Consider the following 10,860-nt stretch of genomic DNA (forward strand, 5'->3'; position numbering starts at 1 on the left):
ATGACTCACAGAAGAACCAGACTCTTCATCATGGGTGAGATCCGCTCGGCTCCTCCAGTTTATTTTGTCTATTTCAGGAAAAATCTAAAAGTTTCAGATCTTTTATAAACCATATTGATACTATATATCATTTTATACAATAATATTGTCTTTTGCACACTGTCTACATATTCTTACACTCATAGTATATTATATGATCTATTGTATAGTCGAATACTTATATTTTTACCTCTACTATATATCATATCATGTTATATCATACTCTTTGTATATTCTTTGTATATAATATTTATACATGTGTATATGTTATTATTATTATATTTACTATTATTATATATACTGTTGCTGCCATTATTACTATATACTGCTACTATACTGGTAGAATTACTATCATATATAAATATATATATTAGGTTATATTATATACTATATATACTGTACTATTTGTATATACTGTCTAACAATAACATTACCATCATATCATCAGTACTATTACCATCATCTTGCCACTGCACCTTATCTACCTATTTATCTTGTGTTCCTGTTTTTTCTATTTTTTTTTTATTCTTTCTACCTCAATATTTTTTATTTTATTCTATTGTATTGTATTTTATTGTATTCAAATATACCTGCTGCTATGATGACTTAATTTCCCTTCGGGGATGAATAAAGTAATCTATCTATCTTTTCTCTGTGCTGCAAGATAAAAAAAACTGTTGAACATTGAATATTTCTCAACAATTTGAGATTTGAGATATTTATATAGAGAAAGACCAATAACTTGATTCATACCAGCAGATATTTGCTGTATTAAGATGAAGAATATTGGTATTGACACGTGCAGCTTCTGACATGAACAGATATTTGCAGTAGATAAATAACAATTATATGTTATAAGTCATATAAAAATTGTCAGCCTCAGATATTATTCTTTCTATCACTGAGGATTTACCCTGAGAATAATTTTTAAAACCAGGATTAATATCTTAATGTTAGAGGACAAATCAAAAATCCAGAATTTCCTATTTTCTGGTTGTTAAACTTTAAACTGCAGTGATTCTGTCTTTTATCAAACAAAAAGCATAAATAGTTGAATCTTCGTGATTCATCTGCTGTGGTGTGTTCAGATCCCGATGTTCACAAACTGAACCTGTGTGTCCTCAGTGGTGTCCTACGTGATGACATCATGCGGCGCCGTCCCCATCAACGACCTGTTGGACCGAGCGTCACAGCGTTCAGACAAACTGCACTTGCTCAGCACCACACTGAGCCAGGAGCTGGTGAGTGTGTGTGTGTCTGTGTGTGTGTGTGTGTGTGTGTGTTACCTAAAGGTCACTTAAAGGGAGAAAAATCAAATCCCCAAAACCCTGTGATGTTACATTTGCAGGTGAAGACGTGTTTAGGATGAAAGTTTAGACAAATAGAAATTCTCCAGATCGGCTCCAAGTGAGAAACACAAACTCCAGAAAAGTTTACACACACGATTTTAACCTTCTCCTCGGTCCCGCCCAGGACTCTCACTTCCCTCCGATTGGTCGGCTGATCTCGCCCCGCCCCTCGATGTGCCACACCTCCGCCCTGCAGACGCCCACCGACAAGACACAAGCTCTTCAAGTATCTGTAGGTTCCTGTTTGTGTGTTTGTGTGTTTGTCTGTTTCCTTGTTTGTGTGTTTGCTTGTGTGGTTGTCTGTTTGTCTGTTTTTGTGTCTGTGTGTTTGTGTGGTTGTCTGTTTGTCTGTTTGTGTGTTTTTGTCTGTTTGTCTGTTTGTCTGTTTGTGTGTTTGTGTGTTTGTCTGTTTGTGTGCTTGTCTGTTTGTCTGTTTCCTTGTTTGTGTGTTTGTGTGTTTGTGTGGTTGTGTGGTTGTCTGTTTGTCTGTTTGTCTGTTTGTGTGTTTGTGTATTTGTCTGTTTGTCTGTTTGTCTGTTTGTCTGTTAGTCTGTTTGTGTGTTTGTGTGGTTGTCTGTTTGTGTGTTTTTCTGTTTGTCTGTCTGTTTGTCTGTTAGTCTGTTTGTGTGTTTGTCTGTTTCTCTGTTTCCTTGGTTGTGTGTCTCTCTGCAGCAGATCCAATCAAACGCTCAGTGTGTGTGTGTCTGTGTTGTGCAGGAGTCCGAGCTGCTGTCCCTGGCTCGCTCTCTGCTCCAGGCCTGGGACGACCCCCTGTCCGTCCTGTCCTCCTCGGCCGTCTCTCTGCCGCACCCGGCTCAGAGCAGCATCTTCAACAAGGTGCGCGAGCTGCAGGAGCATTCCAAGAACCTGTGGGACGGCCTGGACGTCCTCTCTGGGAAGGTAGGTGTCCCCGTCTGAGAGCATGTGATCAGAGGAACTACAGGAGCTCACAGGGTCTCTCTCTCTCCCTCTCTCTCTCTCTCTCCCTCTCTCTCCCTCTCTCTCTCTCAGATGGGTGCAGCGGATCAGACCCTCTCCTTCCTGCCCTACATTGGCAACGACCTCGGCCAGGACAGGATTTCCAGACTGATCGACTTCCACTTCCTGTTGTCCTGCTTCCGACGGGACTCGCACAAGATCGACAGCTTCCTGAAGGTCCTGCGCTGCCGGGCCACGAACACGCAGCCCGAGACGTGCTGAGGGTTCGAGGCCCGAGTCCCAGGGGAGATTGACCCAAAGCTTCTGTTCCCTGTCAACTGTAGATTAGCTTGTTCTATCGATCTGCTGTCTGCTGCGCTATCTGCTAAGGGGGGGGGGGGGGGGTGCACAACACTCCACTGATCCAATTCTAATGTAATCTCCATAAACAGATTCTACATGCGACCTAACAGAATCTGTAAAGAACACGTTGAATTAATACATATTCAATAACAAAATGTTGTCTGGGCCTGAAAGAATCTACAAAAAAGAATCTGTGGCGACTTTGGGAATAAACAGAAATGTTTCTGAGCGTCTTCAGATCCTTTATGTGACGTCTGAGATCCAGAACACGACAAAAATATGAATATGATTATTACAAACTGGGCTCGAAGCAGAAAATTAACCAAAACAATCAGTGATGAGTGAAGAGCCGTCCCTCAGAGTCCCAGGTGGAAGAGGTTCAGGGAGGATTCGGTCGGCTGTCGGACCCGAGGACCACTCGTCCCCAGATGTCTCCAGATGTCCACGCTGAGGACACAGCTTCCTGCTTCTCACTGAGAATCACTGTTCAACTCTCCTGAAGACAAACTGCAGCACTTACTTTATTTTCCTCTGAGCATCGTCCACTGAAACACTTCTTCTGTATGTCAATAAAAAGCATCTCTTGTACACTCTGATTATTTGTTGTCTGTTGTTGTTGTTTTGATCAAGATCCAAAACTTTATTTAGACATTCGGATACACTTTCCTCCTTTTTTCTTTTAACTACTCTTTTTAACTTTTATTTTTTCTGAAACTAGTTTAAAACTTTGCTCTCAGATTCACGTCTGTCTGGGTTTTTATTGCCACTGCACAGAATCTTGAGTCTGTGTATGAAAGGTGCTTTATAAATGAACCCTGGGCCCCACGCACCCCCCTGAGAGTTAGGTGCGGCCCTGCCGGAGGGTAACGGGTCCTCTGGGGCTTCAGATCCGCTCTGGAGGCCACTGCAGGCGGATCCACCGCCCGGAGAACCCGACACCTGAGCGCCCCGTCCCGCCGCTCCCTGCCCGGCTCCGGCTCCCTGTCTCCGGCCTCCTCCTCCTCATGGAGAACCGGGAGGAGCCGGAGAGCTTCGAGGTTTCGGTCCAGCAGCTCAACGACCTGCTGACGGATCACAGAGGCTTGTTCACCCGGCCCAGCACCGACTGTGACCCGGTGCATCCCGGGATCTGCGTCGGTAACGAGTGAGTCTCTGGTTTCAGTGTCTGTTGATCCAACATGAACAATCCACAGATTCATAATCAGATATTAAACTGGATCATTTCTTTTACAATATTAACTTCTGTGATTCTTAAGAAGTTTTCCAACCACATGAAGAAAGAATGAAGATAGAATTTGATCATCTGGGACATTGGATGAGGTTTTAAACAAAAGGTCTAAATCAAACTGATTCTGAGTCAGTTTGAACCGACAGGGACATTTAACATGAACTCCTGCTTCATCTCTTTATCTTTATTTACTTCAGGTCTTTACATCACATTCACACGGAGGCCGAGAGCTCAACTCACTAGACAACAAGTACACACATGCACATAGAGACGTGCTGCAAACTGCACAGAACTACATGTTCATCAGTGTGTTGGGTCCGTGGACACGTCCCTGGTGTTGTGTTGGTTCTGAGCAGCGTGTGTCTGTGTTGTGTTGTGTTGTGTTGAGCTCTCAGCCTCTTGATAACAAACTGAGCTGGGAGACTTCAATCTGCAGCAGTATAAAGCTGGTGTCAACATCAGTGAGCTTCAGTAGAGACGACAGACGCAGGACAACAGACGCAGAACGTCTTCTCATCATCTCCTGATCAGTGGAAGCTTGAAAAGGCAGATTACTGTTGATGAACTGGTTTTTCCACAGGACTGGACTCAGTCCCAGCTCTTTACAGCTGATCCCCAGTAAGTGAGGTGTCCTGCAGGTCCTGAAGACCCGAACCCACCTGGACTCTGACGTGAGACGGTGTCTCCTCGTCTCTCCTTCTGTCCTCGCTGCTGCCTGGACGCCTGCACACACTTTGTGGAGGCGTGAAGTCACATTCAGAATTAGCTCCGTCTCTATTTTTAGCCGTCGACATCTAAGAGGCACGAGGAGCCGAGCGGGGGTTCGATTCCAGAGGGTCCCAGCGGAGCGTCTCTCTTCTGTACGACAGGAGACGTGAAGAAAGGAAAAATCTGATCTGTAACCTTTGTTGAAGCCTAATTAGTGAATTGATGTTCAGCTGGTTTAACTGGGGTCACAGATCTCCTCACTGGTGGGAACGTTCAAACACCAGGAGACTGGTTCAACCACTGGTTTAGGTTGAAACAGATGGAAGAAAGAATCACTTTATAACCATGTGAAGCATCATGAAACAAAATAATACAATAAATCAAACTTACACAGGGACTTTCACAACTTATGGATCCACTAAGTCAACAGATCATCTGAATTCATCAGAAATGAACAGATCACCTCTAAACACACCGATACAGAGTTTTTGGAACCTGCAGCTGATACACATTTATTTGCAGATAAATATTATTTATATCTGACTCCAGGTCAGTGGCGTGGAGCGTGACGCGGCTGAGGCGTCTGGGCGTCACCCACGTCCTGAACGCGGCCGAGGGGAACTCCTTCATGCACGTCAACACCAACGCAGAGTTCTACGCCGGCACCGGCTTCATCTACCACGGGATCCCGGCCAGCGACTTCGACCACTTCGACATCAGCGTTTACTTCGAGGAGGCGGCAGAGTTCATCGGGAAGGCGCTGGAGTACAACCATGGGAAAGGTCAGAGGTCGACAGAGCAGAGAGGAACTCGTGTTGCTGCTTGAGGCCCAACGAATTGTGATTTAAAGATTCGTTGTGACTGGAACTGGATCATTTGTCTTTTTCTTTCCTCTGCAGGCAAAGTGTACGTTCACTGCAGGGAGGGCTACAGCCGCTCGCCCACCTTGGTCATCGCCTTCCTGATGCTTCGCCAGAACATGGACGTCCACACGGCCGTGGCCACGGTGCGGAGGAAGAGAGAGATCGGACCCAACGACGGCTTCCTGCTGCAGCTCTGTCGACTGAACCGGAGGCTGAGCGCCCAGCAGGAGACCTGGGACCAGTGAGGAGAGAAGAAACCAGCGCTCACTCACACACATCACTTCCTGCTTGAACCAGCTGCAGATACGTGCTCTGGATGTGAGGGCACAGGACATCGATGAAGACGCAGGGGACAACGATGAAGACGCAGGGGACATCGATGAAGACGCAGAGGACAACGATGAAGACGCAGAGGACATCGATGAAGACGCAGAGGACAACGATGAAGACGCAGGGGACATCGATGAAGACGCAGGGGACAACAATGAAGACGCAGGGGACATCGATGAAGACGCAGGGGACATCGATGAAGACGCAGGGGACATCGATGAAGACGCAGGGGACAACGATGAAGATGCAGAGGACATTGATGAAGACGCAGAGGACAACGATGAAGACGCAGGGGACAACGATGAAGACTCAGGTGACACCATGTGCTGATCGTACTTTCTTAAATGAGCTTGAGTGAGACGTCTTTTTATAAAACTCCTGCTGTCAGTTGTCGGGACAAAGTGAAAAGTCAAAGTAAACTTATAATAAGTTTCTCTTCAGTGGTTGTTTGGTTCAGTCGACACATTTGCACAGTGTGTGTTTGCAGGTTTATATTGTAAAGCTTTGTCCTGTTGTTTATGTGTATCTGCAGGATGTGTACTTGTACTGTGCTTTGTACACAATGTGTATAACTCAGGCTGTGACTTGTGGTTGTGATGTCTTCAGTCACGTGAGAACCTCAGAAACTGCTGATTGTTGTTCCCGTGTTTTCACACGTTCAGTAATAAACGTCTAAGAGTTTCTTGTAAAATATGATTTAGGTTATGTTCCACACAAACTGAAACATCTGTAACATCTGTAACTGAACCTTTAACACCTGGTTGGACTGAGCAGTACCCACTTCGTCCTGTAGAGGGGGCAGTAGGACCACTGAAGCTGCTGCGAGGTTAAGATCAGTGAACTAAAGTTAAAGTTTGAGACATCAAATACTGAATAATAAAGATTATTATGCACAGAAGCGAACTTTACTGTTTAGTATAATTTAACCTGACTCGTTGATGTGTTGACTACACATTTAGATTATTGACAGATCCCAGAAACATCTATTTATCGATCACATCCATAACAAACTCTGCAGCCATTAAACCATCAAACCTTCCAGCGCTCATTGTACCTGTTGTGACTTTTACTGTGAATTTATCTTTTGTATTCATTGAACATTTATTTTTAAAGTTCATCTGTTTGCATTACTTTTTATTTACTCATTTATAATCTTATCTTATTGATTTAAAATCAATAAAACTCCTCAACACATTCTCATCACCTTCATAAGAACTGTTCTATCACCTCCTCTGATATTATTAGAATATTTAAATCTCTTTGACATTGTCGACGTCCTTGAGGACAAAGTAAAACAAACTCCTCTGGTAACAGTCGTCCTCTGTCCCTGTAAATCCCATCATCCTGCCAGTGGCCCTGTAACATGCACCTCCTCCTCCTCCTCCAACCCGAGCACGTGTGTGTCTGTGTGTGTGTGTGTGTGTGTGTGTCTGTGCATTCCACAGGTCTAGGATTTTGAGCCTCACTCCCTCTCTCAAGGTTTCACTCTACCTCCCTCGCCCTCTCATGTCTCTCTCTCTCTGCATGTGTGTGTCCTGCTCTGACACATGCAGTTGAATTGAGGACATGTGTGTGTTCAGCTCTCTTACATAACACCGCTCTGCATGAATGAATCCGGGGGGGGGGGGGGGGGGGGGGGGGTCATGTGTGTGGTGGGGGATGAATGAACCATGAAATATGAAACTATTCAAACCACTGGATCCGTTTTTAGACTCCCGGCCCTGAAGGTTCTGACGCTGCTCAAACCACATGAAGTCGATTTCAAACTCTGCTGCAGATTCCAACGCTTCCAGACTCGTGCACGAGGCGGAGCGGCCACATCCACATGAAGCTGCTGCTGAGAGCTGGAGCAATGGTCTCCACCTTAGTTCAACATGCGCTCATCAACGAGAACATCAGAGGAGCTGATTCCTGCTCCAAGGTCCAACTGTCTCCACATCAAAACACATTGAAATCAATTACATGCACATTAAATTCTGATCTGCACAAACTCACCGATCAGCTCCAGAAGGGAGGACGCGAACAAACGCTGGTGAAGGAACTTTGTTAGAACACAAAACCAACACACGGCTGCAGGAGGAAGAGACGAGAACTCAAACTGAGAAAATCAAAGAGTGAGAACTAAGAAAGAAACAGAACTGAAGTGAAGCCACAGGAGGGAAAACTGGAGGAGACTCAGCTGAGATACTGAATATTATGATCTTATTCTGGAAATCTTCTCCTCTAGATGTGATGTATAGATTATTCTCCTCTAGATGTGATTTATAGATTATTCTCCTCTAGATGTGATGTATAGATTCATCTCCTCTAGATGTGATGTATAGATTCTTCTCCAGATGTGATGTATAGATTCATCTCCTCTAGATGTGATGTATAGATTCATCTCCAGATGTGATATATAGATTCATCTCCTCTAGATGGGATGTATAGATTCTTCTCCTCTAGATGTGATGTATAGATTCTTCTCCTCTAGATGTGATGTATAGATTCTTCTCCTCTAGATGTGATGTATAGATTCTTCTCCTCTAGATGTGATGTATAGATTCTTCTCCAGATGTGATGTATAGATTCATCTCCTCTAGATGTGATGTATAGATTCATCTCCTCTCCTCTAGATGTGATGTATAGATTCATCTCCTCTAGATGTGATGTATAGATTATTCTCCAGATGTGATGTATAGATTCATCTCCTCTAGATGTGATGTATAGATGCATCTCCTCTAGATGTGATGTATAGATTCCTCTCCTCTAGATGTGATGTATAGATTATTCTCCAGATGTGATGTATAGTTTCATCTCCTCTAGATGTGATGTATAGATTCATCTCCTCTAGATGTGATGTATAGATTCATCTCCTCTCCTCTAGATGTGATGTATAGATTCTTCTCCTCTAGATGTGATGTATAGATTATTCTCCTCTAGATGTGATGTATAGATGCATCTCCTCTAGATGTGATGTATAGATTATTCTCCAGATGTGATGTATAGATTAATCTCCTCTAGATGTGATGTATAGATTCATCTCCTCTCCTCTAGATGTGATGTATAGATTATTCTTCTCTAGATGTGATGTATAGATGCATCTCCTCTAGATGTGATGTATAGATTATTCTCCTCTAGATGTGATGTATAGATTCATCTCCTCTAGATGTGATGTATAGTTTCCTCTCATCTAGATGTGATGTATAGATTCATCTCCTCTCATCTAGATGTGATGTATAGATTCTTCTCCTCTAGATGTGATGTATAGATTCTTCTCCTCTAGATGTGATGTATAGATTAATCTCCTCTAGATGTGATGTATAGATTCTTCTCCTCTAGATGTGATTTATAGATTCATCTCCTCTAGATGTGATGTATAGATTATTCTCCTCTAGATGTGATGTATAGATTCATCTCCTCTAGATGTGATGTATAGATTCATCTCCTCTAGATGTGATGTATAGATTCTTCTCCTCTAGATGTGATGTATAGATTCTTCTCCTCTAGATGTGATGTATAGTTTCCTCTAATCTAGATGTGAATTTTAGATTCATCTCCTCTAGATGTGATGTATAGATTCATCTCCTCTAGATGTGATGTATAGATTCCTCTCCTCTAGATGTGATGTATAGATTCTTCTCCTCTAGATGTGATGTATAGATTCTTCTCCTCTAGATGTGATGTATAGTTTCCTCTAATCTAGATGTGAATTTTAGATTCATCTCCTCTAGATGTGATGTATAGATTCATCTCCTCTAGATGTGATGTATAGATTCATCTCCTCTAGATGTGATGTATAGATTCATCTCCTCTAGATGTGATGTATAGATTCATCTCCTCTAGATGTGATGTATAGATTCATCTCCTCTAGATGTGACTCCTTGAGGCCTTGAAGGTCCTTGTTGTGTTTTACCAGGATCTCAGAATTCACTTGATAATTCCAACATTTTATAAAATCCGTTCATATGATCTTATCATGAACATGTTATTAAATTTAAATTATTATGAAATCAGAGCCACAAATGTGTGTGTGTGTGTCTCTAGGAATCTAGAACATTATAAACAATAATGAAAACACGGTTCTGTCGGAGCAGCTCGCTAGAAGCACTTTCCTTCAGCTGAGGGGAAAAATCTGTAATGGATGTCCTGCTCTGTCCAATCACACACACACACTCTCTCATACACAGTATCACACACGCACACACACACACACTCTCTCATACACACACATACACACACGCACACACACACACACACACTCTCTCACACACAGTTTCACACACACACACACACACTATCATGTCAGTCTGCGACATGTCTGCTCTGTACCAGCTGTGTCCTCCTCTGTGTTTTGGTGGGGGGGCTGGGCAGCGAGGGGGCTTCTGATTGGTCGAGAGCAAAGCTGCTGAATGTTACATCACCTCCTCCCCAACAAACCCTAAAACACATTTGACATCGCCTCTCTAATAATTCAGTAGTTTGTTTCCAAATTTAGCAGAGGTGCATCGTGGGTAATCTGTTTAGCTCGTGCACGTGCTGCGTAATAATTCATATTTTAATAAAGGAGATTTAAGTGGAACCAGTTGATGTGTGGAGATGTGTCAAGGCTATGGGATCACTGGTGTCAGTAACTTCCCTCACACAGGATCTACTGGTTTCATTAGAAACAGACTCGTGACCCCAGATCAGCCACAGAGGAAACGGCGTGTGAGGATCCAGCCTCTCTGTTCTCTCTGCCGCTGACCTCTAATCAGATCCGACACTTGTATTCTCTTCTTCTAATTGCACATTTAACCGAACCCGACAGATGTTGGACCACTCGAGTCCCTTCAGGTGTGAGAGGTCAAGCATGAAGGTCGGAGTCCGGCTGTGTGAGCGTGTGTGAAGCTGAACACACACACTGAGTTATGTTGTGTTACTCTGGTGTGTTATTAAACTACAAACTAAAATACAACTTCATTTTATCACATGGCGACTTCTCTCCTCCTGACAATATCTCACTTTATGTTTGAACAATAAAGTATAATGTAGTTTGTTCTTTTTCTAAAACTCTTCTTACAGGATGAAAGGGTTAAAATCA

General features: G+C 43.3%; 2 protein-coding genes across 2 annotated transcripts; both read left to right on the top strand.

Annotated features, from left to right (window-relative positions):
* LOC128459231 (prolactin) lies at positions 1–2,588 on the top strand. Its single transcript, XM_053444346.1, has 5 exons — positions 1–34; positions 1,165–1,280; positions 1,513–1,620; positions 2,106–2,288; positions 2,400–2,588. Exons 1-5 carry the CDS (start codon positions 1–3, stop codon positions 2,586–2,588), a joined length of 630 nt encoding a protein of 209 aa, XP_053300321.1.
* A 1,085-nt stretch (positions 2,589–3,673) lies between these two features.
* LOC128459232 (dual specificity protein phosphatase 3-like) lies at positions 3,674–5,713 on the top strand. Its single transcript, XM_053444347.1, has 3 exons — positions 3,674–3,813; positions 5,155–5,387; positions 5,505–5,713. Exons 1-3 carry the CDS (start codon positions 3,674–3,676, stop codon positions 5,711–5,713), a joined length of 582 nt encoding a protein of 193 aa, XP_053300322.1.
* The last annotated feature ends 5,147 nt before the right edge of the window (positions 5,714–10,860 follow it).

Source organism: Pleuronectes platessa, chromosome 16 (assembly GCF_947347685.1).
Source record: "Pleuronectes platessa chromosome 16, fPlePla1.1, whole genome shotgun sequence".
Taxonomy (NCBI): domain Eukaryota; kingdom Metazoa; phylum Chordata; class Actinopteri; order Pleuronectiformes; family Pleuronectidae; genus Pleuronectes; species Pleuronectes platessa.

Coding starts and splice junctions, on each gene's coding strand:
- LOC128459231 (XM_053444346.1), top strand. CDS start 1: ATGACTCACAGAAGAACCAGACTCTTCATCATGG. Junction 1,281..1,512: donor CCACACTGAGCCAGGAGCTG/GTGAGTGTGTGT, acceptor GGTCCCGCCCAG/GACTCTCACTTCCCTCCGAT. Junction 2,289..2,399: donor TGGACGTCCTCTCTGGGAAG/GTAGGTGTCCCC, acceptor TCTCTCTCTCAG/ATGGGTGCAGCGGATCAGAC.
- LOC128459232 (XM_053444347.1), top strand. CDS start 3,674: ATGGAGAACCGGGAGGAGCCGGAGAGCTTCGAGGTTTCGGTCCAGCAG. Junction 3,814..5,154: donor GGGATCTGCGTCGGTAACGA/GTGAGTCTCTGG, acceptor ATCTGACTCCAG/GTCAGTGGCGTGGAGCGTGA. Junction 5,388..5,504: donor GGAGTACAACCATGGGAAAG/GTCAGAGGTCGA, acceptor TTTCCTCTGCAG/GCAAAGTGTACGTTCACTGC.